Below are 25,777 nucleotides of genomic sequence, written 5' to 3' on the forward strand. Positions count from 1 at the left end.
AAACTCCGAGCCCTTTTCGGGTCCAGGCGATTGAAACACTTCTCCTCTTTAGAAGGGTAGGTGAAGCGAAGAACGTCATTAGGGTGATGGTATGACTAATGTGAAAAGGGGTCACAGCCTTCAGTAAGAAGAATGCATAGGTCTGGAATACCAACTTGTTCGGATAGAAGGTAGCATATGGAGTGAGCCTGAATCTTGCATACCCTCCAGGCCAATGTTATAGCCACTGAGACAACAGCTATGCATGGGTTCAAACAAGGAACACATGAAGGTCAAAACCAAATTCAAGCTCCACTGGGGCAGGAAGGCTGTTAGTTACGCCCAAAGCAAGATCTTGCAGAACCTAAGACATCACAAACAAAACCTCAGACAATTTGGCATGAAGTGGGTCTACCTGTTTGGGTGTGCGCCAGGCAAAGGTCAAGAAAAACAATATTGAAGCCCTTTAAGGAAATGCTTGCCAACTAGAGAGATAAACAAGGAAGGCTGATCAGGCAATCATAGGAAGGCTGATCAGGCAATCATAATAAAGCTGAAATAGCTGACAGATAGCAAAGCAAGAGCTTGCAGAGCCTAAGATAACACAAACAACAAAACCTCAAACAATTTGGCATGAAGTGGGTCTTCCTGCTTGGTTGTGCGCCAGGCCACAAACTTGTCCCAAAGGCTGGCATATTCAGATTTGTTAGAGGGATGCCTGGCTGCCAAAATAGCATCCACGACCTCGGGAAGATGTAAAAAAAAAAACTCAGACAAGTTGTCATGAAGTGGGTCGAACTGTTTGGTCACACAATAGGCAACAAACATGTTCCAATGGCAGGCACATACAGATTTGGTGGGACAACTGGCTGCCTAAATAACTTCCACGACCTCAGAAGGGAAGGCAAAATCACTCAACTGCTGCCGCTCAATCTCCAAACATGGAGGTGGAGGGAGCGTAGGCTCAAGTTCAGAACGCAGCCCTGCTTTTGCGACAGGGGGTCCTCCTGAAGAGGTAGCCTGATCGGAGGACAGATTATTATTATTATTATTATTATTATTAAATTAAATTTATAAGGCGCACAGATACCAGGAGGTTTCCCGGCACACAGGACAGAAAGCAGGCAGAAACGGACAATCTAGTTACTGATTGAAAAGCCAGGTCTTGAGGCCTTTACAAAACATTTTGTGGCAAATTTCGTGGCGAAGTGGGGAAGGTAGAGAGTTCCACAGTGTTGAGGCAAGGTACGAGAGTGTGAATCTAGGGACTATGAAGTTGGCTTTGGACGCTGAACGACGTAGACGTGAAGGAAGTTAAGACTGAGCTAGAGAGCATAGATAGCGGGGAGCAGTACCCAACTTGATCTTATGCATATAGCATAAAGCCTTACACATTTAGTCCGTTGTTCAATCTTGAGCCAGTGAAGATCACGCAAAATGCCTGTGACGGAAGAAGTTTTCTGTACCTGGCAAAGTAGCCTGGCTGCAGAGTTCTGCACCACCTGCAGTTTACGTACTTACTCCCTATTAGCTCCTAGATAAAGGACTTTGCCATAGTCAAGCCTTGACATGATTAGGGCCTGGATGACTGTTCTCTGCGAAGATTCGGGCAGCATCCATAATATCTTGCGGAACAATTTGAGGATCATAAAGCAAATAGAAGTGGTCTTTGCTACTTGCTGCTTCATCGTCAGCTGATCATCAATCATTATGCCCAAATTGCGTACCGTCTGTACCGGTTTGGGAAGTTCACCCATGTCAGGTGGCCAGTGGTGCGGGCCCCAGAGATCATTCTCCCTCCCCATGATCAGAACCTCCGTCTTTCCTCCGTTTAGCTTTAACCAGTTAGTGTGCATCCAGTTAGCGATTTTATACAGCCCTAGCTGTAGGGAGGAAATACTGGGTTTATCTTTTGCGGATAGAGAAAAGAGAAGCTGGTTATCATCTGCGTACGAGAAGATTGACAACCCAGCCTCTTCCGCAATGGAAGCTAAAGGGCTAACGTAAAGATTAAATAGCATGGGGCTAAGTATAGATCCCAGAGGCATTCCATGAGGAAATGCATCGGTCCTGGAGCAAGCCGATGAAGAGAAGACCTGAAAAGTCCTGTTGGTGAGAACATTTTTGATCCACTCAAGAGCTGATCCCACGATTCCTATTCACATGTTTTTCAAGGATTTTTGAAAAAAACAGGGAGTAGGGAAATTGGGCGGAAGTTGGAGGGCTCAGTCGGATCCGCATTTGGTTTCTTCAAAAGAGGGAGAACCATTGCGTGCTTCCATTCTGCAGGTAAAGTAGCTTCTCTTAGTGAAGCATTAAGTAGATCCATAATGATACTTAATGAGGAGACATCAAGTTTCTGAAAATTATTGACTGGAAATGGATCATTAGGGGAGCCTGATTTAAGACTATTTAAAATGGAACTAAAAGAAGAAGGGTCTAAGGTTTGCCAGTTATCAATTTTACTTGTGAATGCTGAATCAGAGATCCTGACTTGGCTGATGCAGTCAGAAGTGGGGAATAAGTTGTTGAGTGCTGTTCTTTTTTAATAGTGGACGACTTAAGTTCTGCATGGATCTTTTCTACCTTTTCGATGAAGAACTCAGCAAAAATTTCCCAGTGCGCCTCATCACGTAGCGGGGGTATCGTTTGGCAAAATGCTCCTGAGAGATCCCCAACTGACTTTTGCATCATTTTGCACCGATGCGATAGATTTGTTCACGTATTCCGCACGCGCAGCTTTACATAGAGAGTTGTATACTCTCTTTGCGGTTTTATAGCACTGCTTGGATTCTGAGGCATAGTCCTTCCTACAACATCTCTCTAACGCCTTACATTTAGTTTTTTAAATTTTGAGTTTTTCGGTAAACCAAGGAGCTGGAGGGCGGTGATTATTTAATTTCTTCAATGAGATGGGAAGGCAGGTGTTTACAGATGTCATTAGCCAAGTGTGGATGGTGGCTGTGTCCGAGATTTGAATGGGGGACAAATTAGGAATATTGCTCTCCAAGTGTTGATTAAAAGAGTCCATATCTAATTTCTCCCAGTTTCTGCTCCTAGCTTAAGGTGCGAAAGTGACCGAATTATCAGTCTGTGAGTCAAGCACCAGCTTGAAATTAACTAAAAAATGGTTGGACCAGAGTAAAGGCAGAGCTTTTTGGCTGTGCACATTGGGTAAGTTTGAAAATATGGGGTCCAGCAGGTGGCCACCCCTGTGCGTAGGCCCCGAATTACGAAGTAGTATATTCATGGCTTCTAGGTCAGAAATCAGGCTGGAGCCGATCTTACATGTAGGATCTTTAAAATGAATATTAAGATCCCCCATGACAGTAAAATTGGCTGTGTTAAGTAAAAAAGGGGCAATGATGACAGGAAAGCGTGCTGCCCATGGCCCTGCTGCACCTGGAGGGCGATATACCAGGAAGCTGGTCAGAGTGAACTGAGGATTAAGGAGTGATCTGAAGAACCATGCTTCACAGCCTTCGGAGGGTAAAGTCTCCCATTTACCCACACATAGTCATTTTTGAAGATAATTGCGATATCGCCACCAATTTTATCTCCTCACTCTTTCCTGACAATAGTGTAAGTTGGCGGTAAGGCCATAGCAATATCAGGACCGGAACTTTCGTGTAGCCATGTTTCTGTGAGGAAAATAGCATCCAGCTGAGGTTGGGAATTATGAAGAAGATCAAAGATATCCTCTTTATGTTTGGCTAGGGATCTACAATTAAGATTAGAAAAGGTGAACTCATTGGGTCGTGTTTTTACTATTCTACTCCCTGAAGATAATTGTTGAATGGAGTAGGGCTGAATGGCCGTATTCTGCCTCTGTGGTTTCTTGTATGAAGGAGTGCAGGTAAATTTACAGCAAGTGCAAGATAAGATGGGGAAAATGTTCAGGAGTTTGGGATATCAAACTATCCTTGCGCAGTCTGGGGCCATCAGAATGGCTCAGGGCCTGCTCTTTCCTGATCTTGTTCAGAATGAGGGGCATGGGTGGTAACAGCGGAAACAAGTACAAGAGTCCTGAGTTCCACTCTATGAGGAACGTGTCTCCGAGTGACAGCTGCTTTGGAAAAGCCAATGCGCAGAAGCATAGACATTGCACATTCTCAGTGGTGGCTAACAGATCAAGCCACAGTTGTCCCCATTCACTGAAGAGATTTGGTGCCACCTCCGGATGTAACTATCATTTGTGATCTGCTAGGCGTTGCAGGGTGAATTGATCCAACCTGGCACTTCAAGGATCCCACCAGGTGCTGTACTACCAGGAAAAAAAACCTGCAGCTCCAGCTTCGTCCAGAAGCCAGGGCCTCCTGTCACAGGGTCCATGACCCACCCTGCCATGCTGGTTTCAGTACCACATGGCTGTGTTGTTGTCGGAACACCTGAACCAGCCTTCACTGAATATACAGCAGGAAGGCTTTCAATGCCAAATGGATGTCTCGTAACTCCAACTGCTTGGCATGGAGCTGATCCTCTGCAAGACACCAGAGGCCTCTGATATCCACCTCTCCCAGATAACCGTCACCCACCAGAAGTGATGCATTGGTCACCACTGTCATCTCTGGCTAGGCTATGGAGAACAGTCCGCCAATGACTAAAGCATGCTCCTGTAGCCACCACTGCAAGTCCTGTGCAGCCTCCTGTGAAATCTGAACAGGTGCGGAGAGGTCCCCTTGATGTGGCTGCCACTAGGACTGCAGATTTCATTGCAGGGACCCCACATGCCATCTGGCAGTCTTGACCAGCAGGATGCAGGAGGCCATCAGTCCCAGCAGCCTCAGAGTCAACCTCACTGAGCTTCGGTACTAAAGAAGAATGTCTCTGTCTCTGCCCAGAATGGCTTCAATGAAAAGGTGTGTCTGTGAAGGAGTCAGGTGTGACTTTGGCATGTTTATAGTGAACCTCAGCCATGTGAGGAGGCTTGCCCTATCCTCGAGGTGGCTGACAATTGCCTGGAAAGAACCTACCCTCATCAGCTAGTCGTCAAGGTTGGGGAACTCTGTGACCCCGACCTCAACAGATGAACTGCAACCACCACCATTACTTTCATAAATACCCAAGGGATGGGAGCACAGCAAACTTGAAATGCTCCTGACCCACCATGAACCGCAGTGAATACCTGTGGGCCTGCAGGATGTGAATGAGAAAATAAGTGTCCTGCAGGTCCAGTGCCACAATCCTGTCTCCAGGATCGAAGGCACATAAGACCTGAGCATCTTCAATGCGTCTTTCCTCAGGAAGGCATTGAGATAGCGAAGGTCTAGTATAGGCTGGTGTCCTTTGTCCTTTTTGGCACCAGGAAGTAGCAGGAACAACAACTATGACCTACACCCTCTCAATGGCTCCTCTGGTCCAAAGAGCCTGCACTTCCTGGTGTAAAAAGGACAGTTTATTCTCCATGAGTCATACTGGGAATGGTGGCAAAGGCGACGGGGTTCCAGAAATGGAAGTCCATAACACTGATGAACAATCTGCAACACCCACTCATCTAAAATGATGGCCTACCACTCTGGCAAGAAGGGATGGATTCTGCTGCCAATAGGGTGCCTATGTGTCACATAGGACACATCAAACAGGTTGGGGGTGTGGGAGCCGGTGGACGGGGCCGTGTGCTGTCCTTGTGACCTATGCGGTACTCAACCGTGGCAGCAAAAGGAATTTGAAGACAGTTGGACGGGGGGCATCTGCTGGTGAAAATCGGACCTCCCTGCCAAAACAGTGCAAGGGGATAAACTGTGAAGGAGGAGCAGTAGACAACTTGAGGGAGAGAGCTTTAGTTCTGCTGTCCTTGATGCACGCCAATGAAGAATCTGCCTTGTCCTCTAAGAAGCGGGACCCGTCAAAGGGCATGTCCATAAGGGTGGATTGGGCATTACCTGAAAAGCCAGTGGAGCGCATCCACTCATGTTATCGGGTGGCAACACTGGTCGCACTAGCTGAGCCCAAGAAGTCTGTAATCCCAAAGCCGCAGCTGTTGATAGCACAAGCTTTCTCAGACACCATAGGAAGGACTTGTCCCACAGCGCATGGGGGAATCTGCTCTCCAGACAGGCAGTATTAAATATTGCAGGGCAAGACTAGAGGATATGACAACTCTACACCCAAAAGTGTCAAGACGCTTGGATTCCCTATCCTGTTAGGGCAGAAGGGAATGCATTGGTATTAACTTTGCCTGAGGAAGCCTCCCTGAAAAGGATATTGGGTAGGAAAGTCTGGATCCCCGGAGCATGATGGCGGGCTATTTGGCGGTTAGCCAACGCCTCATTAAAAGGCAGACTAGGTTCTGCGGAGGTTTGCTTTGGGGACATCCCTTCAGTCAACAAATTTGTTTTGACGTTTTGTGTTGGAAGTTGGAGGTCAAGAATGTCAGCAGCCCTATGGACCAACATAGCAAGCGACATAGATTCTGCAGTGACTGGTCTGGGCAAGAAATCAAGACCAAGTCAGGGGAGATGTCTAAATGGTCGCTTCCTTCAGCTCATTATGTCAGCTGTCGTCCTGATATGCCAGAGCTATGCCATCTCCGGTATCATAAATGCCCTAACCTGATACAGGGAAATAGTGTCAGAATTATTAGAGAGGGGCAAACAGCATCAAATTTGGCCTCAGACGAGGTCAACATAGCGCTACCTCAGCTTCAGACAGATCGATGGTTGGAGCATCTGACTCCAATGAAGTTGGCATAGGCGTTGATGGATCACAGCCTGGGCCCCGGTGCTGGGAAAAGCAACGGCGCTGGCGTCAGCAGGGATCAGAGAACGGACCCACAGGGTTCAACAGGAAAAGAAGGAGGTCCGGACTGCTTGGCTCCAGCTGGGAGACTTCTCAACCCATGGGGCCCAAAGGTGCTCCAGAGGAGGTCAGTAGCGCAAACAGGTGCGTCATAGCCTCCTGGAACTTCTGAATTAGAGCAAGAGTATCATGTGTCGAGAAATGCCAGCTGGCGCGGTGCAGAGCGAATTGAACATCAGCTCTGCCAAATGACTTTGGGAGCGGGTCCTGAAGGTGCCTTGTGCCCACTCAGCGGACTTGGAGTGGTGCAACAGGACCTGGATGACGAGTCTTTCGGGGAGCGGTTCTGTGATCGAGAGTGGCCTGATCCCCGCAAATGGGTTTTTCAGACACAGAAGTCCAAGTGCTTCAAAGCCTCTTCAGAGGTGGTAAGCGATATATAAATACAAATTACAGCGCGAACGTGTGCAGCTCGGTCAATACATGTTGTATAGGGTCTATGTTGTTATTAGAAATGAAAGAGGAGTGGAGGAGAAGAGGAAGCAGGACTATGTAAGCTGAGGATATACGTATCGTTGTGCTACCAGGATGAGGGCAGGCAATGGGATGATGAAGGGGTGGATCCGATGGATTAAGGGGAGTAGAGGCAGGGGCAAGTGTTAAATAGACCTGTGCAGTGGGCACAGGAAGTGGGGCTTAGTGTATGTGGTGAGGTAGGAGAGAAGAGGGAGAGGGGCAGAAGGAGAGTGGGCAGAAGGAGAGTGGGCAATGGAAAGATGGTAGGGTGAAAGCTGGGGTTAGAGGAGACCGAGTTGGGAGTATGTCAGATATGGACTGAGTGGAAGGAAGAAAAAAGCAGGAGAGATGGGGAGTGGTGCCTCAGGCATAAAAGACAGAAAAGGACAATGTGGGATTCAAAGCCAGTGAACTGGAAGAAATTGCACAGCTCAAATGCGCAGGCCTGAGGTGACAGTGTGGTCAGAACGGCCCAAGAGAAGGCGGTATTCACAAGGCAGAAGTATGAATGATGACAGTGGGATGTGCGAGATGTTCAGTGTATGTAAGAGGAGTAGTAGGGTGCAGCCACATTTGCAAATGTTTTGAGGTGTGGGAAACAGGTAGAAAGATGGACCGGGAGGTGGTTTGGAGATGTTGATGCATGCAAAGGGAATAAAGGTGAAAGCGATAGGATGCATATAGGGATAAAGTTGGGATAAGACAGATGTGATGTGATGGAGGGCAGAGGTGAAGGGTGCCAGCATGTAAGATATGAAGAAAAAAGGGTGGGAGGTGGGTGAAAAAAGGACAAAAAGGGGCACACAGTTATACGTTGGCCTTCTGGAGTGACTTAGATATGGGTGGGTTGGGAAAGGAAGTGATGAGAGAAATCCAGTGGGGAGTGGGTTTGGGTAATGGTATGTCCAAAGGGCTACATGCATCAGGATACTGGGTAACAGAATGGAAACTGGCATTATGGACATGTGGTAGTTCTGGCACTGGGACTTTGGGGGACAGATCCAAAAAAGTGCAAAGGTACTTTGTGAATGCTGCAGAATGGCACATGTTGTGGCAAGAGGACATTGTCAGGCAAGTATCTGAATGTGGGATTTAGGTCACTATGTCCTGGTGTCTCTGTGAAGGATCGGCCACCAGGTCAAGATTTCCAGTGACAATGGAGGCATCCCAGTTGGCAAATCTTCAGTTCCCCCAACCTCTAATTGAGGCAGCAGAACCAGGAGTTTGATGGGGAGGTGTGTACTCCCAGTTTATGGCAGTTCACCTGCCCTGTCAAGCTCTAAAATACACAACTGAATGTTCTGCAATGCCCTTAATGCCAAGGGCTATGTATTTTACCCTACTATACGTTTGGTTGAAGGTAACATATGCATCCCAAAAAGGATCATAAGTTCAAGACAGTCAGAACATTGTGTTCAGCTGTATCCAAGAGTTCCAACTGAAAAAAAGTGGAAGGCCCACCGAAATGGAATATAACCTGGCTGACGAAAGGCTAAGTTGAGAGTAGTTAGACGAGTATACATGAAAGTGCTGGGATCAATTGATACACACAGAGAGAACCAATGATTGCATTATTGTAGCCTAAAGACCGCAAAACCACTAGAAGAGGTGATGCCCAGGGGGGCATGAGTTCCACAACAAACACTTTTGCTCTCTTCATGGATTGATTGGCAAGCAATACAACTGCCCATAAAAATACGCTAAAGAGGAGCTTAATTCACACAATGATTGTGAAAGGTTAATTTATTTAGGAGTTTTGTGTAAGCCCAAACGTCACCCTGGTTATTTCACAAAGCTAGAAACAAATTACAGAATACATCGAACAACATAACAGAAGAGATACAATCCAGATGGTTTTCGGAACGGATCCTTGAAACCATAATTCTTTGGTCGCTGCGCCTGGTGAGGTGGGAGTCTTCTCAAAAAGCTCTGCTGGATAATTTTGTTTTCAGGTGTCTTCCACAGTGAAGGCAACTGTGTGGATTATGTTTGGGTTGGGCCTCTTTTCACAGTCAGTTTTGTTTGCCCTGCGAGAATATCCAGTGTACAATAAGAATATATTCGAGGGGCAAGTGCTGGAGATAGAAGGGGGGGATAAAATAAAGCAGTCCAAGTAAATGCAGACAGAGCAAAATGTGGAAGGGTTACTAGGGAAGCAGTCTCTCTGAAAGGCCGGGGAATGGTTAGGCTGATGTCTCGCAGGGTAAGATGGCGGACTGTTTTTGCCAGACAACTTCCAACCTTTCAGAAGGAATATTGAGAAAGAAAAGGTTGAAAAGGGAATGGGGTAATGACAGGTCATGGGCAGTACAATGAAGTGCACTGTGAGTAAAGAGGGGCAATGGCACTGAAGTGGACAGGGACATGAAACAGGTAAGGTATGATGAGCAGTGATTGATAGGAGAGGGGAAGAGTAATGGTGGGAGGGCTTGAGAGTAGATAGAGAGAGACAGATGAGCAGTAACAGAAGAATGAAGAGTTGGGCAGTGGCAGGAGAGGTGGGTACTACCTAGAGGGGTGGGGTGGGAGTGCTGGGCAATGGTGGGAGAAAGGGACAGAGGTGCAATGGGAAGGGATGGGAAAGGTGGACTGCTAATAGTTAAGGCACGAGTTCGTAAGACGTGGACAGCAACAACCGAGGAGGACAACAATGGCAGAGTGGCAGTGAGAGCCAGGGAGTGTCCGGATGCCAGACAGAGTGTTGAAAAGAGAGGGACACACGATGGGTATTACAGGAAAGAAAAGGGGCAAAGGAAAACATAACCATGCATCTAAAGTAAGAGTGAGACAAAGGAAAAGCCCAAGACCTTTTACTCTATGACTCAGTATATCTACCCTGAAAAAAATTAAATAAAATACTCCTCCTTAAAACAAGCAAGGCTTTCTAAAACCTAATCTTCGCCTCGCATATCAATCAGAACTTGGTGGAGGGACCCAAATATTTATTTTCCAGTTGGTGGAAGACTCAACTTTCCAAAGTTTGAAGACCTCTGTTGCAAGTTGTGGAATTTTAAATGCATCTGCATTTTGTAGCTCGTGTAGTAGTGAGGATCCGTGAACCCGTTTCATGAAGGTCATGGTTTTGTTACGAATTTGATAGTAGCGAACCGTAACTAGTTAGTGCGGCAAGTATGAGTGTTTTCGTCATGTTAGACCGATGGATTCACTACGTATTTAGGGATTTTGTTCTGAACCCTTGGGTTCCATTTTGTGTATGGCAGCCATTTTGTGGTTGCCCTCACATAGGCCGATGACTGTGGCTGAACTAGTCTTTTAAGGACATGTACACCTTAGCTCGAGTTCGTGCGGACTCCTGTTTGACCTGAGTGAACTGACCCTGTTGCCTGAAGCTGACCTTGTTAAACCAGTTCCTGCCCTTTAGATGATCAAGATTAAGGATCAGAGCATAGGACATCATAAAGTTTTACTGCACACAAATATGCCTTATCCTACTCTCACCTGATTCTGCTCCTTTCTTTATGGTCTATTTATGATTGTGTTGTGGCCTTTTTTATTATGGGTTCGTTCGACCTGTCTAAAGAAGAATGTTGGGTTTGACCGATGATTGATCATGGGCTGGGCAACTGAAAAGTGGGTTTTGCCATCATGCGATACCTCTGGTGTGGATACATGTGATTGGACAGTTTGTAAATGTCAGGTATTTGTCTGGAATGTGATTTTTGGCATAAAAAGCGATGACTTGCTTTGTAAAATTGAGCAGTCTCCTGAGAACTCATACCGTGATGATTTCTAGGACTTCCGTTACTGGCTGCAGCCAATAAATTTGATCTTTGACGCCACTCAGAAGTATCCCGTGTCTCTGTATTCTAAGACAGGTGAACCCGAAGACTTTGGGCGTGCCCCTGGCGCCGCTGGGTTTTAAAATCCGGTTCTTCAGTTGGCGCCCAACGTTGGGCGACTTCAGCGGTACCGGTCCAAGCCTGAAGTTCGTGAGGAGCTTCGTGAGGAAATTCTGGAGGACGGACACCACTTCATCGACCCCGGCATGTCGAACGTGGACTGAAGGTCTTTGCTGCGAGGCTTCACGCTTTCCTGACGGCTACGCAGCGGGTGGAAGGAGAATCGCCGTGACCCCCGGGCACCGCCCACTTACCTAGGCCACGCCCCCCTCACTATTTTAGGCGCGCTTTCTGGCCAGCGCGTCAGTAGAGACAGAGCTCTTGAGGCGGAAGCCGGGAGCAAGAAAGATTTTAAAGATTACTTTTAAAATTGTATTTTTAAGTGTGATATTCTGTGTGTTTTAAGAAGGAACTTCACCTGATTGCTCCCTCGAGACTCCCCTCCCCGCGCAGCCGAGTCAGGCGCTGCAGCGGGTGGAAGGAGAATCGCCATGACCCCCGGGCACCGCCCACGTACCTAGGCCACACCCCCTTCTCTGACATATATAAGAATGTGCTGTTCCCGGAAGCGCAGCGGACGGGCGCAGCGGGCGCGCCGGCGGTGCGCCGAAGGCACGCCAAAGGCAAGCCCGTCTGCGCCCGTCCGCGCCCGTCCGCGCCCAACCGGGACCAGGGGCCACAATCCCTGGCCCCCACATACCGCAGGTTAGGACGTATAGCTCAGCAGCCATCCACAACATAGGTGCTATAGCTGCCGTACACTGCACACACACCTATTCACCAGCTGAACTTCCTCCCTGCTGTCTTGGATGCAAACATCCCTTCTATGACACCACAGTGCCAGCCACGACGCAGGAGTATTGCATGTATTTGCTAAATTGCAGGTCACTTCCGAGACACAGCACACAAATCGCCCTATTGCTAGAGGAGCGCAAGCCGGACGCCGTTTTTTTGACGGAGACATGGCTCACCCCCCAATCTGAGCCACATATAGTCTCAGCCTTACCCTCTGGTTTTCAAATCCACAGACTAGATCGGACGGAGGGGAGAGGAGGAGGCTTGGCTATTATATTGAAAGGCCAGTACTACTGTCGCACCACAGCTGAAACTATCCCTGAGTGCGAAAGCTTAGCATTTAGCATTGACTTCACTGCTAATAGCTCCTTTTCCGGCACTCTGATATACCGCCCCCCAGAGCCGGCCAAAATGTTTCATAGGTCTCTTCCAGACATTATAGCCAAACGAGCCATGTCTTCAGCTAACTACACGGTGCTAGGAGATCTTAATTTCCATTTCAACACTCCCACAGATCATACTGCTATGGAATTAACAGATGATCTAGCAGCCTTACAATTAATCCAGCAGGTTACAGCCCCTACTCATGAAAAGGGCAACTTACTTGATCCAATTTTTAGCAACTGCACTGAGCTGGTGGTGGGCCAACCCACCCCCCTTCCCTGGTCCGACCATTTCTTAGTTCCGCTGACCTGGCTCACTTGTAAATCCCCCCGCCCACCCCTCAAGTTAAAATTAAGAGGAACTGGGCTAAACTACCCATGGAGGCTTGGCTCAGCAACTTAGATTCCAATCGCCCATCTCTTTGCACAGACCCCAACCTGGCGAATAAGGATTATGAGGGCTGGATCACGAACTCACTGGAGACTATTCTCCCTCCTCGGAGATCCATATCAAAGAGGCTGCATAAATCAGCACCCTGGTTCTCAGACACCTTAAGGGAGAAAAAACGCCTCTGTAGGAAACGAGAGAGAGCGTGGCGCCTAGATTTCCTACCCGAAAAAAAGCTCCAATACAGAGAGGCAATCAAGGCCTATAAAGATGGGGTCAGGACGGCCCATGCCGCCTACTTCGCAGACAAAATTATGGCAGCCAAATCCAAACCCAAGGAAATTTTTCACTTGGTAAAAAAATGCACTAAAGTAAATACAGCCCCACCCCTGCCAAAAACGCAAGATCAGTGCAATGAGCTAGCGGAATTCTTTCATAACAAAGTTGCCCAGATCTATTCTTCCTTCCCGACAGTAGCCACAAATTCTGGAGCAGCCGACCAAACACCTATGAGACATTCTACTCTCCCAGACCAGCCAAATCTTGAACATTTCCCCCCATTAGACCTCGACACCCTGAGTAAACTGGCTTGCCAAGTCAAATCTGGCTCCCCACTTGATCCAGCCCCACCGGAGATCATGTTGCGGGCAAGTCAAGCCACCCTGCCCGTAATCTTGGATCTATTAAACTCCTCCATCTTATCCTGCACAGTGCCCACCGTATGGAAGAGAGCCATGGTACGGGCACTGCTAAAAAAACGAATCTTGATCCAGAAGATCACTCCAGTTACCGCCCAATCTCATTGCTCCCCTGGGTAAGTAAGATCCTGGAGAAGCATATAAACATCCAGCTAATTCAATTCCTTGAGAATAACTTGCTACTAGACACGGCCCAGACAGGCTTCAGACCCAAGCATGGAACTGAAACCGCTTTGTTAGCAGTTACTGAAGAGTCACGTAGGATACTGGATCAGGGAGGATCAGTGGCAGTGATCCTCCTTGACCTAAGTGCAGCCTTCGATACGGTCAGCTATACCACCCTACTGAACCGTCTTCTCAACATCGGTGTAACAGGCAATGCACTGAAGTGGCTTGACTCTTTCCTGACTAACAGATCTTTTCAGATCTTTGATGGGGACATAGTGTCAGCTAGCAAATCACTGAGTTGTGGGGTTCCGCAGGGCTCTTCTTTGAGCCCTGCGCTGTTCAACATATACATGAAACCACTGGCCGGGGTCGTCGAACCGCATGGTATTAAGATCATATCATATGCGGACGATACCCAGCTAGTGGTTTCACTGACGCAGGAGGGCAACAGGCAAACCTCGCAAGGCCTGATGAAATGTCTAGAGGAGGTTAAAGGGTGGATGACAGCCTCCTCCTTAAAACTCAACGGAGATAAAACTGAGCTTATGCTCCTGGGCCCAGTCTCACCAGTACCATTCATCTCCCTATGGCCTTCCTGCTTGGGCACCCCCCCTACCCCCAAGGAAAGTGTAAAGAGCCTGGGAATATGGCTGGACAATAGTCTCTCATTCACCACCCAGGGCACTAAGCTATCTGCCACATGCTTCGGCCTACTCAGAACACTGAGGAAAGTCCTACCCCTCCTGCCTATGGAGGCTAAACAGGTGGCAGTACAAGGCCTGATACAGTCCCGGCTGGATTTTAATAACGCCCTTTACGTGGGAGCCCCTGAAATGACCTTACGGAAGTTGCAGTTGGTACAGAACTGCGCAGCCCGTACCCTGCTTCAGATTCCACGCACTCAGTCAGCCAGACCCGGACTAAAAAGTTTGCATTGGCTGCCGGTGAAGCAGAGAGTGGCATTTAAGGCGCTGTGTATTTCACATCGTGCCTTCTGGAAAACAGGTCCAGCAATAAATGACAACCTAGTCACCAGCTATCACCCAACCAGAAATCTTCGCTCCACGGAGGCTTTCCTGGCCGTGGTGCCTAAAGTCAAGAGAGCTAGAACTGGAGGTAGGACGTTCTCCCTGAACGCCTCAAAACTGTGGAATTCACTTCCTCTACAACTCCGGTTCAATCCTAACCTGCTCTCCTTTCGTAAACAATTGAAGACCCTTCTGTTCGCCAGGTCCAACGAGCTTTAACTTCTGTCGCACCGCCCAGCCCTGTCTATATACTCAGCGCTTGGACGCCCGTGGGGCAGCAATCGCGCTATATAAATCGACATACAATACAATACAATACAATACGAAGGACTGCTGCCCTGACTGTCGCCCTATCTTGGACCCATTTATGATGCTTTGTACGGCAAGACAATAGACGGGTCTTCTGGTGGCATGACTGATACCTCAGTTAAGTATAAGTGGGTCGCTCCCAGTCCTTAGTTTTTGGTTCTTAATTTGTTTGGTCCTTAGTTTTGATTTGAAAATTTCAATTTCCAAAGCCGAGGGACTCGTATATTTGCGAGACTATCGTTGTAGATAATCCCTTGAAGTTTGAAGCTAGATTAGTGAGCGAAGATGCTTAGTCTTAGCAAAATTAGGAGGATATTTTGTTGTGGTTTTAACAGGGATTCCCGATTGGAGGATTCATGTCCGATACCTCCAGTTGGAACTCCGACTTATGAACTTTACTCTAAACACGGTGTGGGTCCCATTACATTTAATGAAGTGTGGGTCCGTTAGACTAGAAAAGATGGGGTTTTACGATGGCCCCAATATGGTAGTTTTGATACTGAGATTTTAGATAATTTAGAAACAAAATTGTTTAGAAAGAAAGCCCGGCCGGCAATGTTTGACTCCTTTCGCCTTTGGCGTAAAGAAGCCAGACAACGAGAAATTAAACAAGCTAAAAGAGATAAAAGAGAAAAGGATGTATCAATAATGCAAGCTGCTAGGCAGTTTAAAGAAAACGAAAAAGATAAAGCAATTGAGGTGTCAGATAGGCAACATAATATGGCTATTGATAAATGTTATCCAGCTTTGCCATCTCTTCTTGAGAATGCAACGAAGGACCCTGAGAAGGATCCTTTGATGTCACATTTGTTGAGATTACCACCCCCTTAAGCACAGAGTGTTACGGCACCTCCGCAACCCCCGGTTGTTCAACCCTTTGTTGTTCAACCTCCTGCTGTTGCTCAGCCACCTGGTACTCCACAGATGGTTTTACCTCCTCCTGCGCAACTCGCTCCAGGGTCGCCAGCTTTGCTACCAGCTTTGCCTCAAACTCCTTTGCCTTCCGCTTCTGCATCTGAGGCTCCTACTGTTCTTATTCCTACACCTTCTTTGCCTCAAAACACTTATTCTCCTGTTCTTATGACTGCTTCTTCTCCTTCTGTTCGAAAACGAATGACAGAAACTGTTTCTAGTTTATTGTCTCCATTGTTTGGGTCACTGAATATGACCCCTGTTTCGGAACGTAAGCAGAGTCGTAGTCAGCTTCCTGGTTCCGAGGAACGGTCTGTGTTGGATTTGTTGGCTCGTAAATGGATTATAAATGCCTCAAGGTATAGCCAGCGGTTATGGATGTTTTCTTTCAGTGGGAACCGCCTAAGCAAAGGTATGTTTTTAATGTGATGTGTATGTTTCTGCGTCAGGAATGGGAAGATCATGATTTGGGTTTGATCCCGCAGGAACTACTTGATGTTCAGTCGGATTTTGCTAAAGGGATGATAGTGGAATCTGATATTACAGATGCCGTAGAGACAATACTGGCTTTTAGATCTAGCCTTCCGCCTCAGACATTGTACGAACCTGATTCCTCTGTTAGAAGAAAAGCGAGACAGTATCCCAGGAGAGAAGTTCCTCCTGTATGGAAGGAAGCTGTTCAGGCTAATGTAAATCAGGGTATTGTTGCCGCACCGGCTCATTTTCAGCTAGTATGGGTACATGTCCCTTGGATGAGAGCAGAGTTCTTGGCTCTTAAGCAGACCTTACCTGATCCTCGTAAGAATCCTGCTGGTTATTACAAAGAGTTGTCCCAGACAGTAGATGCATGTATTATGAATTTAGCCGACATCGATATGTTGATGGGTAATGTAGTTCTGCAGCATTTGTGGGCGAAGATTCGTCATGAGAATCATGCGCAAGAGTTAGGAGATACTTGGGTGAATATTATTGCTGCAGATGGTAGACAACAGAGAGGTGCTAAACCTGAACCTTTGGTTACGGAATTGCCAGGTAGAATTATTAATTTAATAAAGACGATGATGCCAGCGTTACGAGTAAATTGGGACAAGTTAGCAGCATGTAAGCAGAAGAAGGACGAAAGTGTATCTGATTTCTTCACTAGGTTTGAAGAGACATTTATAGATCATAGTGGCCAAGATATGAGTACGGAAGGTGGACAAAGATTGTTCTTAGATAAGTTTGTCTTTAACTTACTTCCTGAACTGTGTAATAAATTGAAAGATTCTGAGAGTTCTTGGGCTGTTTCCTCGTCGGCCCAGATATTGGCGACTGCACAGTACTATGAGAATAGGGACAAGGACGAGAAAGAAAGAGTAGAGAAAAAGACCAAAGACTTAAAGACAAAAGTTCTTTTGCAGCAGGCGTATCCGCCTCGCTTGAATCAGCAAGAGTCACAACAACGCCCACAGTTTCAGCAACCCCCCCCATTTCAGAGACCGCCACAGAACGCTGGGTATTTTCCTCCAAGACCACCCTTGGGTTTAAATCAGTGTGCGTATTGTAGGGAGGAAGACCATTGTAAAAATGAGTGCCCTGTGTTGCGACAGCGCGCGAGTGGTATGACGGCCCCGAGAGGCCGTGGTGGTTTTCAGCAAGTGTCTAGGGGTAGAGGACGTGGTGCGTTTCCTCAGAACGAACGTTCCTTTCCCCCACAGAATTCTATGAATTGTTTTGATCAACAGAAAATTGGATCTGGTCAGTCGACTCACTACTATGCTGATGACTATTATGTTGAGAGTGAGAATGCTGATTATAATGATTGCTAGGACAGCCATGGACAAAGAGAGGGAGTAGTGTCAGTTCCAGTAGATCAGAGTGGGCCTTATGTTGCAGTAGCCACATCGGGTGTGGTAGAGCCTTTTCTTTTGAATACTGGTGCAGCGAAGAGTTCTATCATGCACTCTAAACTCCCTGGCGCACCTTTGTCTAACTTAACGAATGTCTCGGTAGGATTCTCTGGCGCCCCAGTTCGTAACCCAGTTTCTAGCCCCTTGTCTCTTTCTATAGGGCTTTGTGAGTTGGAAGCACCTCTCATTTTAACGACAGGTTGTGGTGAGAATTTGTTGGGTTTGGATTTGTTGAAAAGGTTGCATGCCACATTACGTTGTTCTCCTGCGGGAGTACAGCTTACATTGGGTTAGAAAGTGATCTCTCCGATGTATTTGTCTAAAGATCAGCTTCCACCGGAATTGCGTTCTCTCCCTGATACTCTTTGGGCTACTGGTCCTAATGATGTGGGTCTTTTGGAGATTCCACCTTATGTTGTAACGCTTAAAGCGAATGTTAAATTGCCGCGTATCCCCAATATCGGATTTCTAGCGATGGTGAAAGAGCGCTTTTAGCAATCATTTATGATTTAATTGAGAAAGGTGTGATTGAAGAAACGAGAGGTAATGTCGGTAACAGTCCCGTTTTGCCTGTCCTAAAGCGCACTGACTCTACTCAGCCACCTGTTATAGGTTTGTGATCGATCTTAGAGAAGTTAATAAGATTGTTGTGCCACAGTTTCCTGTTGTTCCGGACATTACTGCTTTGTTGACTTTGATTCCTGCTTCAGCTGTCTGGTTTTCGGTTATAGATCTGAAGAATGCTTTCTTCAGCATTCCAATTGCCGAGGAAAGTAGAGATATTTTTGGCTTCTCTTTAGGATGCCGAAGCTTCCGGTTTAAGAGAGCTCCCCAAGGCTATTGCAAAAGTCCTTCTATTTATAGCCAGGCTTTGAAGACTCAGCTTGATACTCTTGCGTTGCCTGCTGGTACTGCTCTTATTCAGTATGTTGAAGATTTATTAGTGGCTGCTGATGATGAGGAAACTTGTAAAGAAGCTACTATTTCTTTGTTGCGACATTTGTCGGACTTGCATCATAAAGTGTCACCTTCTAAGTTGCAGTATTGTCGCCAAGAAGTGACCTACTTAGGTCATCTCTTGTCGAAGGAGGGAAGAAGGTTGACCCCAGAACGAATTCAAGCGATTGCTCGAATGACTGTGCCAAGTACACAGAGAGAAGTGCGTGCTTTCTTGGGTGTCACGTCGTATTGTAGACAGTGGATTCCGAACTTTTCTTTATTGGCAAAACCTCTATTCGCATTGACTTGTAAGGATATACCGAACCCTCTTCCTTGGTCCGACGATTGTCAGAAAAGTTTTTCTGAATTGCGTGATGCGTTGTGTTCTGCTACAGTGTTGGGTACTCCTCACTACAGTAAGCCTTTTACACTCTATGCCCACGAGAGAGACAGTTGTGCATTGTCAGTTTTGACTCAACAATTCGGTGATAAGCAACGTCCATGTGCGTATTTCTCGTCGACTTTTGATCCGGTAGCTAGAGCGTTGCCAAGTTGCTTAAGAGCTACAGCGGCAGCGGCTGTTTCTAAACGACAGTCTGCTGGGTTGGTGATGGATAATACGTTGGTTGTGATGGTTCCACATGCAGTGGACACTTTATTAAATCGAACAAAGACTCAGCACCTTACTAGTGCGAGGTTGTCGGGTTATGAGTTGACGCTTTTGGCTAGTCATGTGCACATCAAGCGGTGTAATGTGTTGAATCCAGCAACATTGTTGCCGATTTCTGTGGATATAGATGGTCAGGAACAGCATGATTGTTTTTTGAGGACGGAAGAGGAAACGAAGGGTAGAGTCGATCTGAAAGACACTCCTCTTTCGGATCCTGATGGTACGCTATGGGTTGATGGGTCATGCTACAAGCTCCCGAATGGTGATACGACTGCAGCATATGCTGTGACGACATTGTGTACGATTGTTGAAGTTGCACGTATCCCACAAAATTCAGCCCAAGCAGCAGAGTTGATTGCACTGACGAGAGCGTGTGTGTTGTCGAAAGGAAAGAGAGTGACTGTGTATACAGATAGCCAGTATGCGTTTGGTGTTGCTCATAGTTTTGGGCGTTTGTGGAAAGAACGTGGATTTCTTACTTCGCATGGTACGAAGATTCAGCATGGTCAGTTGGTGAATGAGCTTCTCGAGTCACTTACGTTGCCGATGCAAGTTGCGATCGTGAAATGCAGTGCACATAAGAAGGTTACAGATGGTGTTTCTCGTGGTAATGCGAATGTATGTTGCGGGTCCAGCAAGATGGGTTCTGGATAGAGGAATGTGTGAAGATACGATAGAGAGTGTGAAGTCAATTCAGGCTGAAGCTACGGAGAAAGAATTGGGTTTGTGGAGAGAGAGTAAGGGAAAATTGGATTCGACTGGTTGTTGGACTGAGTTGTCAGAACATCAGCGATGGTTGTTACCTGATGCGTATGTGCTTGCAGTGGTTACGATGGCGCATGGAATGGCTCACATTAGTGCGAAAGGGATTTGTAAGTTGTTGGCTCCAGTATGGCAGAATGCTGGAATTCCTAAGTGTGCGGAGAATCTGGTCAAGAACTGCATGGTTTGTCTGATGTATAATCCTGGCAAGGGAACTCCAACTCCAGCTGGTCACTTTGCGCCTGCGACGTATCCGTTTGAGGTGCTACAATTGGATTTCATACACATGGAAAGGTGTAATAATCTAAAATACGTCCTTGTAGTTGTTTGTGCCTTTTCGAGATGGGTAGAGGCATACCCCCTGAAAGATAATACTGCCTTGTCCACAGCTAAAACCCTACTCAAGGAATTTTTCCCCAGATTCGGATTGCCAAGGATGGTATGGAGTGATAATGGAAGTGAATTTGTGGGTCAAGCCATGAAGAGAGTGTGTGAAGGTTTGGGCATTAGGCAAAAATTCCATGCTGATAATCACCCCCAATCAGCTGGCCTAGTCGAGTGCTATAATGGCACTCTGAAGCTGAAACTAGCCAAGATTCAGGCGAGCTCTGGTCTTCAATGGCCCGATGCTTTGCCGTTGGCACTTTTGTCAACAAGGACTACAGTGCATTCCCGAATTGGTCTTAGTCCCTATGAGATCGTGTTTGGCCGCCCGGCAAATGTATGGGGAGTGCCGAGGCCAACAAAGTTTAGCGAGAATGAACATCCTGTGCTGGTTGACTACTTGTATGATTTGACGGCTAAAATGCGTGTCTTACACCAACAGGTTTACGATACACTTCCTCAAGCATCTGAAGATTCAGGACACGCCATTGACCCTGGTTCCTGGGTGTTGGTGCGCAACTTTCAGCGGACAAAGAATGATCAGCCCCGCTGGATTAGACCATTTCAAGTCCTTTTATCGACGCGTACCGCAGTGAGAGTTCAGGGCAGGAAGAACTGGATCCACGGCGTACATTGTAAGAGGGTATCATTGCCTCTGCCGTACGACCAGTGGGTCCAGGAGGGTGTTGGCGATTCAGAGACTGATACAGTGCCACGTTACATTCCATTCGGTGACGCACGTTTAGTTGGGACAAGTTCTGAGCGCGAGGATAACGATATTTTGCAAGAAGCTGTGTCTCCACCTGCACGATTGGACACTACTGAGCCTGAGTTGTTGTTCCGAGATCAGACAGTGCCTGGTAAAGGCCGCTATAATCTACGACCGAGAGCCGATGGACTAATAAACAATTAATTCCTTTTTGCTTTTGAAAAAACGCTCTCTCATCCGAAAAGCTGTTTTGATCTATTTTTCTTTTTTCGAACCGCCATCCGGGTTCAGCTGTAGGGCCGCGGTATGAAGCCTTGGAGTGTACAGCGTGTAAACATAAGGTCGATGGTTCTGGTTTGTTCTAGGGCGTTCCCTGGACTTACAGACGTACCTCTGAGCCGAAGAGAACCACCTGCCGCGAACAGCACGGTTAGAGGATGGAGTTTTTTGAGATCGAGAGAGCTGTTGTAGAAATGAACTTTAAGACGAGACTGTGTAGACTAATGAGTAGCAAATGTTTTTTGATAACATGTCTTTTAATGTTACTTAGCATAACGATGTTCTTATTGGGATATCTTGTTTTTTCTTTCCAAGTGACTTTTGCACCCACCATACAACCTATGTCTTTTCCTACTACTACTTCTGGAATTCGTTAATAATTCCTTTGTGCAGCTTCTGCATCAGCATCAGTTAGTAGTGAACACCACTAATTGCTGGGTGTGTGGTCTTATGCCTCATACCACGGATAAGGGTATTCCTTACCTGGTTCTGCCATTCAGCTATAATGGATCTGTATGGGCATATAGGACGATGTTTATTTATGCCCATGAAGTTTACCCCCTGCGTTCTATGAAAGATAATCCAAGTAATAGTGCTCTAGTGAAAGGAATAGTAGATATGATTAGAGGAATCGATTCCTATGAGACTATCCCTAAAGATGAGACACTAGCTTATATTGGTTGGAACGTGACTGGATATGGGTTTAGTCTGAGTGAAAAGCAGCGAAGGGAAAAATCATCCCCGATTTGGATCGTGCCCCATCGTGGTCATTTTTGTCTGCAAGGTAATGGCAAGAATCCGAGAGCTCAGTTAGGGAAGACTGTTTGTACTGAGACGTATGTTTTTGCGTCCCAGACTTCCCCACCGTTTTTAGCAGCTAAGGGTACGTATTTTGTGTGCTATGATAGAGCATATACATGGTTGCCCCCTGATTTTTCGGGAACATGTTATGTTTCGTATCTGTTGCCCCCTACGTATACTGCAGCGGCAGATTACCACAGAACTAGAGTAGTTAGAGGTGTCTTCAGTATGGAAGATACTTCAGGACAAGAATTGGGAGATTTTCTTAAGGGTTTCCTGCCGTTTTGGGGACCTATGGTTAGTAGTAGGAACATACGGCAATTGACGAGAGTGGTTGAGTCCACCATAGTTGAGACTGCCGGTGCCCTTAGTAATTTGACTGTTGAGCTCCAATCGGATCGTCTTATGATGTTGCAGGATCGAGTTGCGTTAGACATCATACTTGCAGACAGAGGAGGGGTATGTAAATTTATTCAATCGAGCTGCTGCATTTTTATTCCAGACAATGCTCCTACAGTGTACCAGGCCATTTCCAAGCTACATAAGATCTCCAAGTCTGTACACATGGACAAAGGAGATTGGTCGTTGATGGGATGGTTTTGGGGATTGTTATCCACTTGGGGATGGAAGATTCTGATGATCATTGGGATGGCTTTAGCGATTCTTTTCCTGTTCTGTCTTTGTGTGCAGTGCGCTCCTGCTATATGTGGCCTCTGTGCTACTACGTGTGCAAGGAGACCTGTCCCAAGAGAGGTACTAAGTAATAGGATTATGCACCAGCAACATCTTGATGATCTGATGAATATAGACCTGGACTCAGATTGACGTGAGTTTAGGTTATTGCCTATGTAAAGGCAAAAGGAGGGTCTGAGGTTCCGTGAATTCTGAACCCGTTTCATGAAGGTCATGGTTTCGTTACGAATTTGATATTAGCGAACCGTAACTAGTTAGTGCGGCAAGTATGAGTGTTTTCGTCATGTTAGACCGATGGATTCACTACGTATTTAGGGATTTCGTTCTGAACCCTTGGGTTCCATTTTGTGTATGGCAGCCATTTTGTGGTTGCCCTCACATAGGCCGATGACTGTGGCTCAACTAGTCTTTTAAGGACATGTACACCTTAGCTCGAGTTCGTGCTGACTCCTGTTTGACCTGAGTGAACTGACCCTGTTGCCTGAAGCTGACCTTGTTAAACCAGTTCCTGCCCTTTAGCTGATCAAGATTAAGGATCAGAGCACAGGACATCATAAAGTTTTACTGCACACAAATATGCCTTATCCTACTCTCACCTGTTTCTGCTCCTTTCTTTATGGTCTATTTATGATTGGGTTGTGGCCTTTTTTATTATGGGTTTGTCCGACCTGTCTAAAGAAGAATGTTGGGTTTCACCGATGATTGATCATGGGCTGGGCAACTGAAACGTGGGTTTTACCGTCATGCGATACCTCTGGTGTGGATACATGTGATTGGACAGTTTGTAAATGTCAGGTATTTGTCTGGAATGTGATTTTTGGCATAAAAAGGGATGACTTGCTTTGTAAAATTGAGCAGTCTCCTGAGAACTCATACCGTGATGATTTCTAGGACTTCTGTTACTGGCTGCAGCCAATAAATTTGATCTTTGACGCCACTCAGAAGTATCCCGTGTCTCTGTATTCTAAGACAGGTGAACCCGAAGACTTTGGGCGTGCCCCTGGCGCCGCTGGGTTTTAAAACCCGGTTCTTCAGTAGTGGGCAGAAAGAATGTTAGCATTGGACATTTCAACCGGACACGTCTCTGGACTTCAAAACACTAAGATAGTAAAAAGCACTGTTTCTCGCAAGCACTCATGGCTTTGTGTGAAGACCCATCACGTTCATGTGAGCTCTACCTCTGCGCCTTTTCACTTTTTTGTGACAGCTTTTATCTGACAAAGTAAAGCAGCAAGGGAATAGTAAGGAGATGTGCATACTTTGAGGTAAGGAGTGCTGCCAGGTACAATGCAGTTTTGTCCTAGATGATTTTATTAAGACCAGCGCGTATCATGCCAGAGATATCTGCAAGGTTCTTTATGATCACAACGTTTATGCCTCAGCAAAGTGAAGACTGCGCTAATTTGATCGATCACCTTATATTACACCTACATTTGGAAAGAATCGTTGATGAGATCTCCTCCACGGAGACTGGGAGTTGGGGTAGAGAGGTACTGTGGAGTCACAAAACAAAACAAGCGAGAACTCACGAGACATACAAGCAACAAACCATCTGAGGGAGTGCTCACCTCTGCTACCTTGCCAGGGGCGACCTTTCCTTCATACGGACACCCGAGGACACATGACACATACCTGCAGGAGAAAAGGAGTTTTAAACTCAGAATGTGTGACACAAAAGCAGACAGCACACACTATTTAACAGCAGAACATATGGTGCATGTGATCTCAGTGGCTGGAGCTTAATGTAAGAATTTGTAGCATATGAAGTGTCAGGATACCCACACTGATGTCAGAAGAAACAGTACTCTTTTATGTACACTTAAGTGCCTTTGTGATTCGACCCCGAAACATCCAACTTTCTATTATTTAAAGTGTTCGGCGGGTGCAAGCCTTGCTATTTGTACGAACTGAATATGAATATTCTCGGACTATCACCACTTTGTTTCCATTTTAGATGTTTTGAGGTCAATTCACAAAGTCAAGTAAGAGTACCTAAAAGAGTACTACACGAGTTCTACCTTACATACTCCAAATGCCTTTGTGAATAGGCCCTTTGGTGCTTACTTCCCCACCATTATCATTTCCGCTATTATTTATCAAGTGACATAATCCTTCCATTTATCAGTTCCATCGTGCTCACCTTCCACTTTAATTATTCATTCTTTGATGAATTTTCAAACGGATTTTTCTACAAACACTTACTTAAGATATGCTTATTACATCACCGTGTGGCCTGTCTGAATGAGACAGCAAAGAATTGTATGAGAGCAGTATGGGTTAGATAGGAGTGATGGGCACGTTCTCTTCTGATTTTGTGAGACCCGCAGGAAGCTGTGAAGAGACAGTCTCACAATTATGCTTTCAAAATAATTTATGTGTCACTCAAGAATTCTTTCCAATGAAAAATCCTCTCCAACATAAATACTTAACAGCCGACAACATTTTGGGGTGGATGACAAGTGAATAAAGATATGATCAGGTGATTCACATTTAATAGAGGTTAAAAAGAACATTCTCAGAAAATGAGATTTTTCTCATTATTCCACACATTGTATTTCACGTGAAACAAAAAGGTGAAGATTAGGTTACACATCATCTAAGGACCCATATTAAACAGACTATTGTGAATTTATTCATAGCAAACTATTTTACGTAGCTAATAGATCAGCTCTAGCTGATTGTAGCCTTTGCATGCTCTAAACAGAAGAATACAGGGGGTAAATATAACTTTTAAGGAAATAATATATGGGGACAATGCTATGTTGTCTCCATGTAATTGCAATTTTACATAATTATAAGAGAGAGAGGTGTGGCGCAGCTGCCAGAGAGGCTGACTCCGAAGAGCAGGGCTAACAGTTCGATCCCGGCACCAGCTCA

General features: G+C 46.2%; 1 protein-coding gene across 1 annotated transcript in view; it reads right to left on the minus strand.

Annotated features, from left to right (window-relative positions):
* The window catches only part of HMGCL (3-hydroxy-3-methylglutaryl-CoA lyase), a 218,970-nt gene that overhangs the window by 7,543 nt on the left and 185,650 nt on the right, over positions 1-25,777 (minus strand). The window contains exon 6 of the mRNA XM_078680817.1: positions 24,469-24,532. Within this exon, the coding sequence (XP_078536943.1) occupies positions 24,469-24,532 (64 nt within the window). The remainder of the gene's footprint in view (positions 1-24,468; positions 24,533-25,777) is intronic.

Source organism: Lissotriton helveticus, chromosome 3_1 (assembly GCF_964261635.1).
Source record: "Lissotriton helveticus chromosome 3_1, aLisHel1.1, whole genome shotgun sequence".
Taxonomy (NCBI): domain Eukaryota; kingdom Metazoa; phylum Chordata; class Amphibia; order Caudata; family Salamandridae; genus Lissotriton; species Lissotriton helveticus.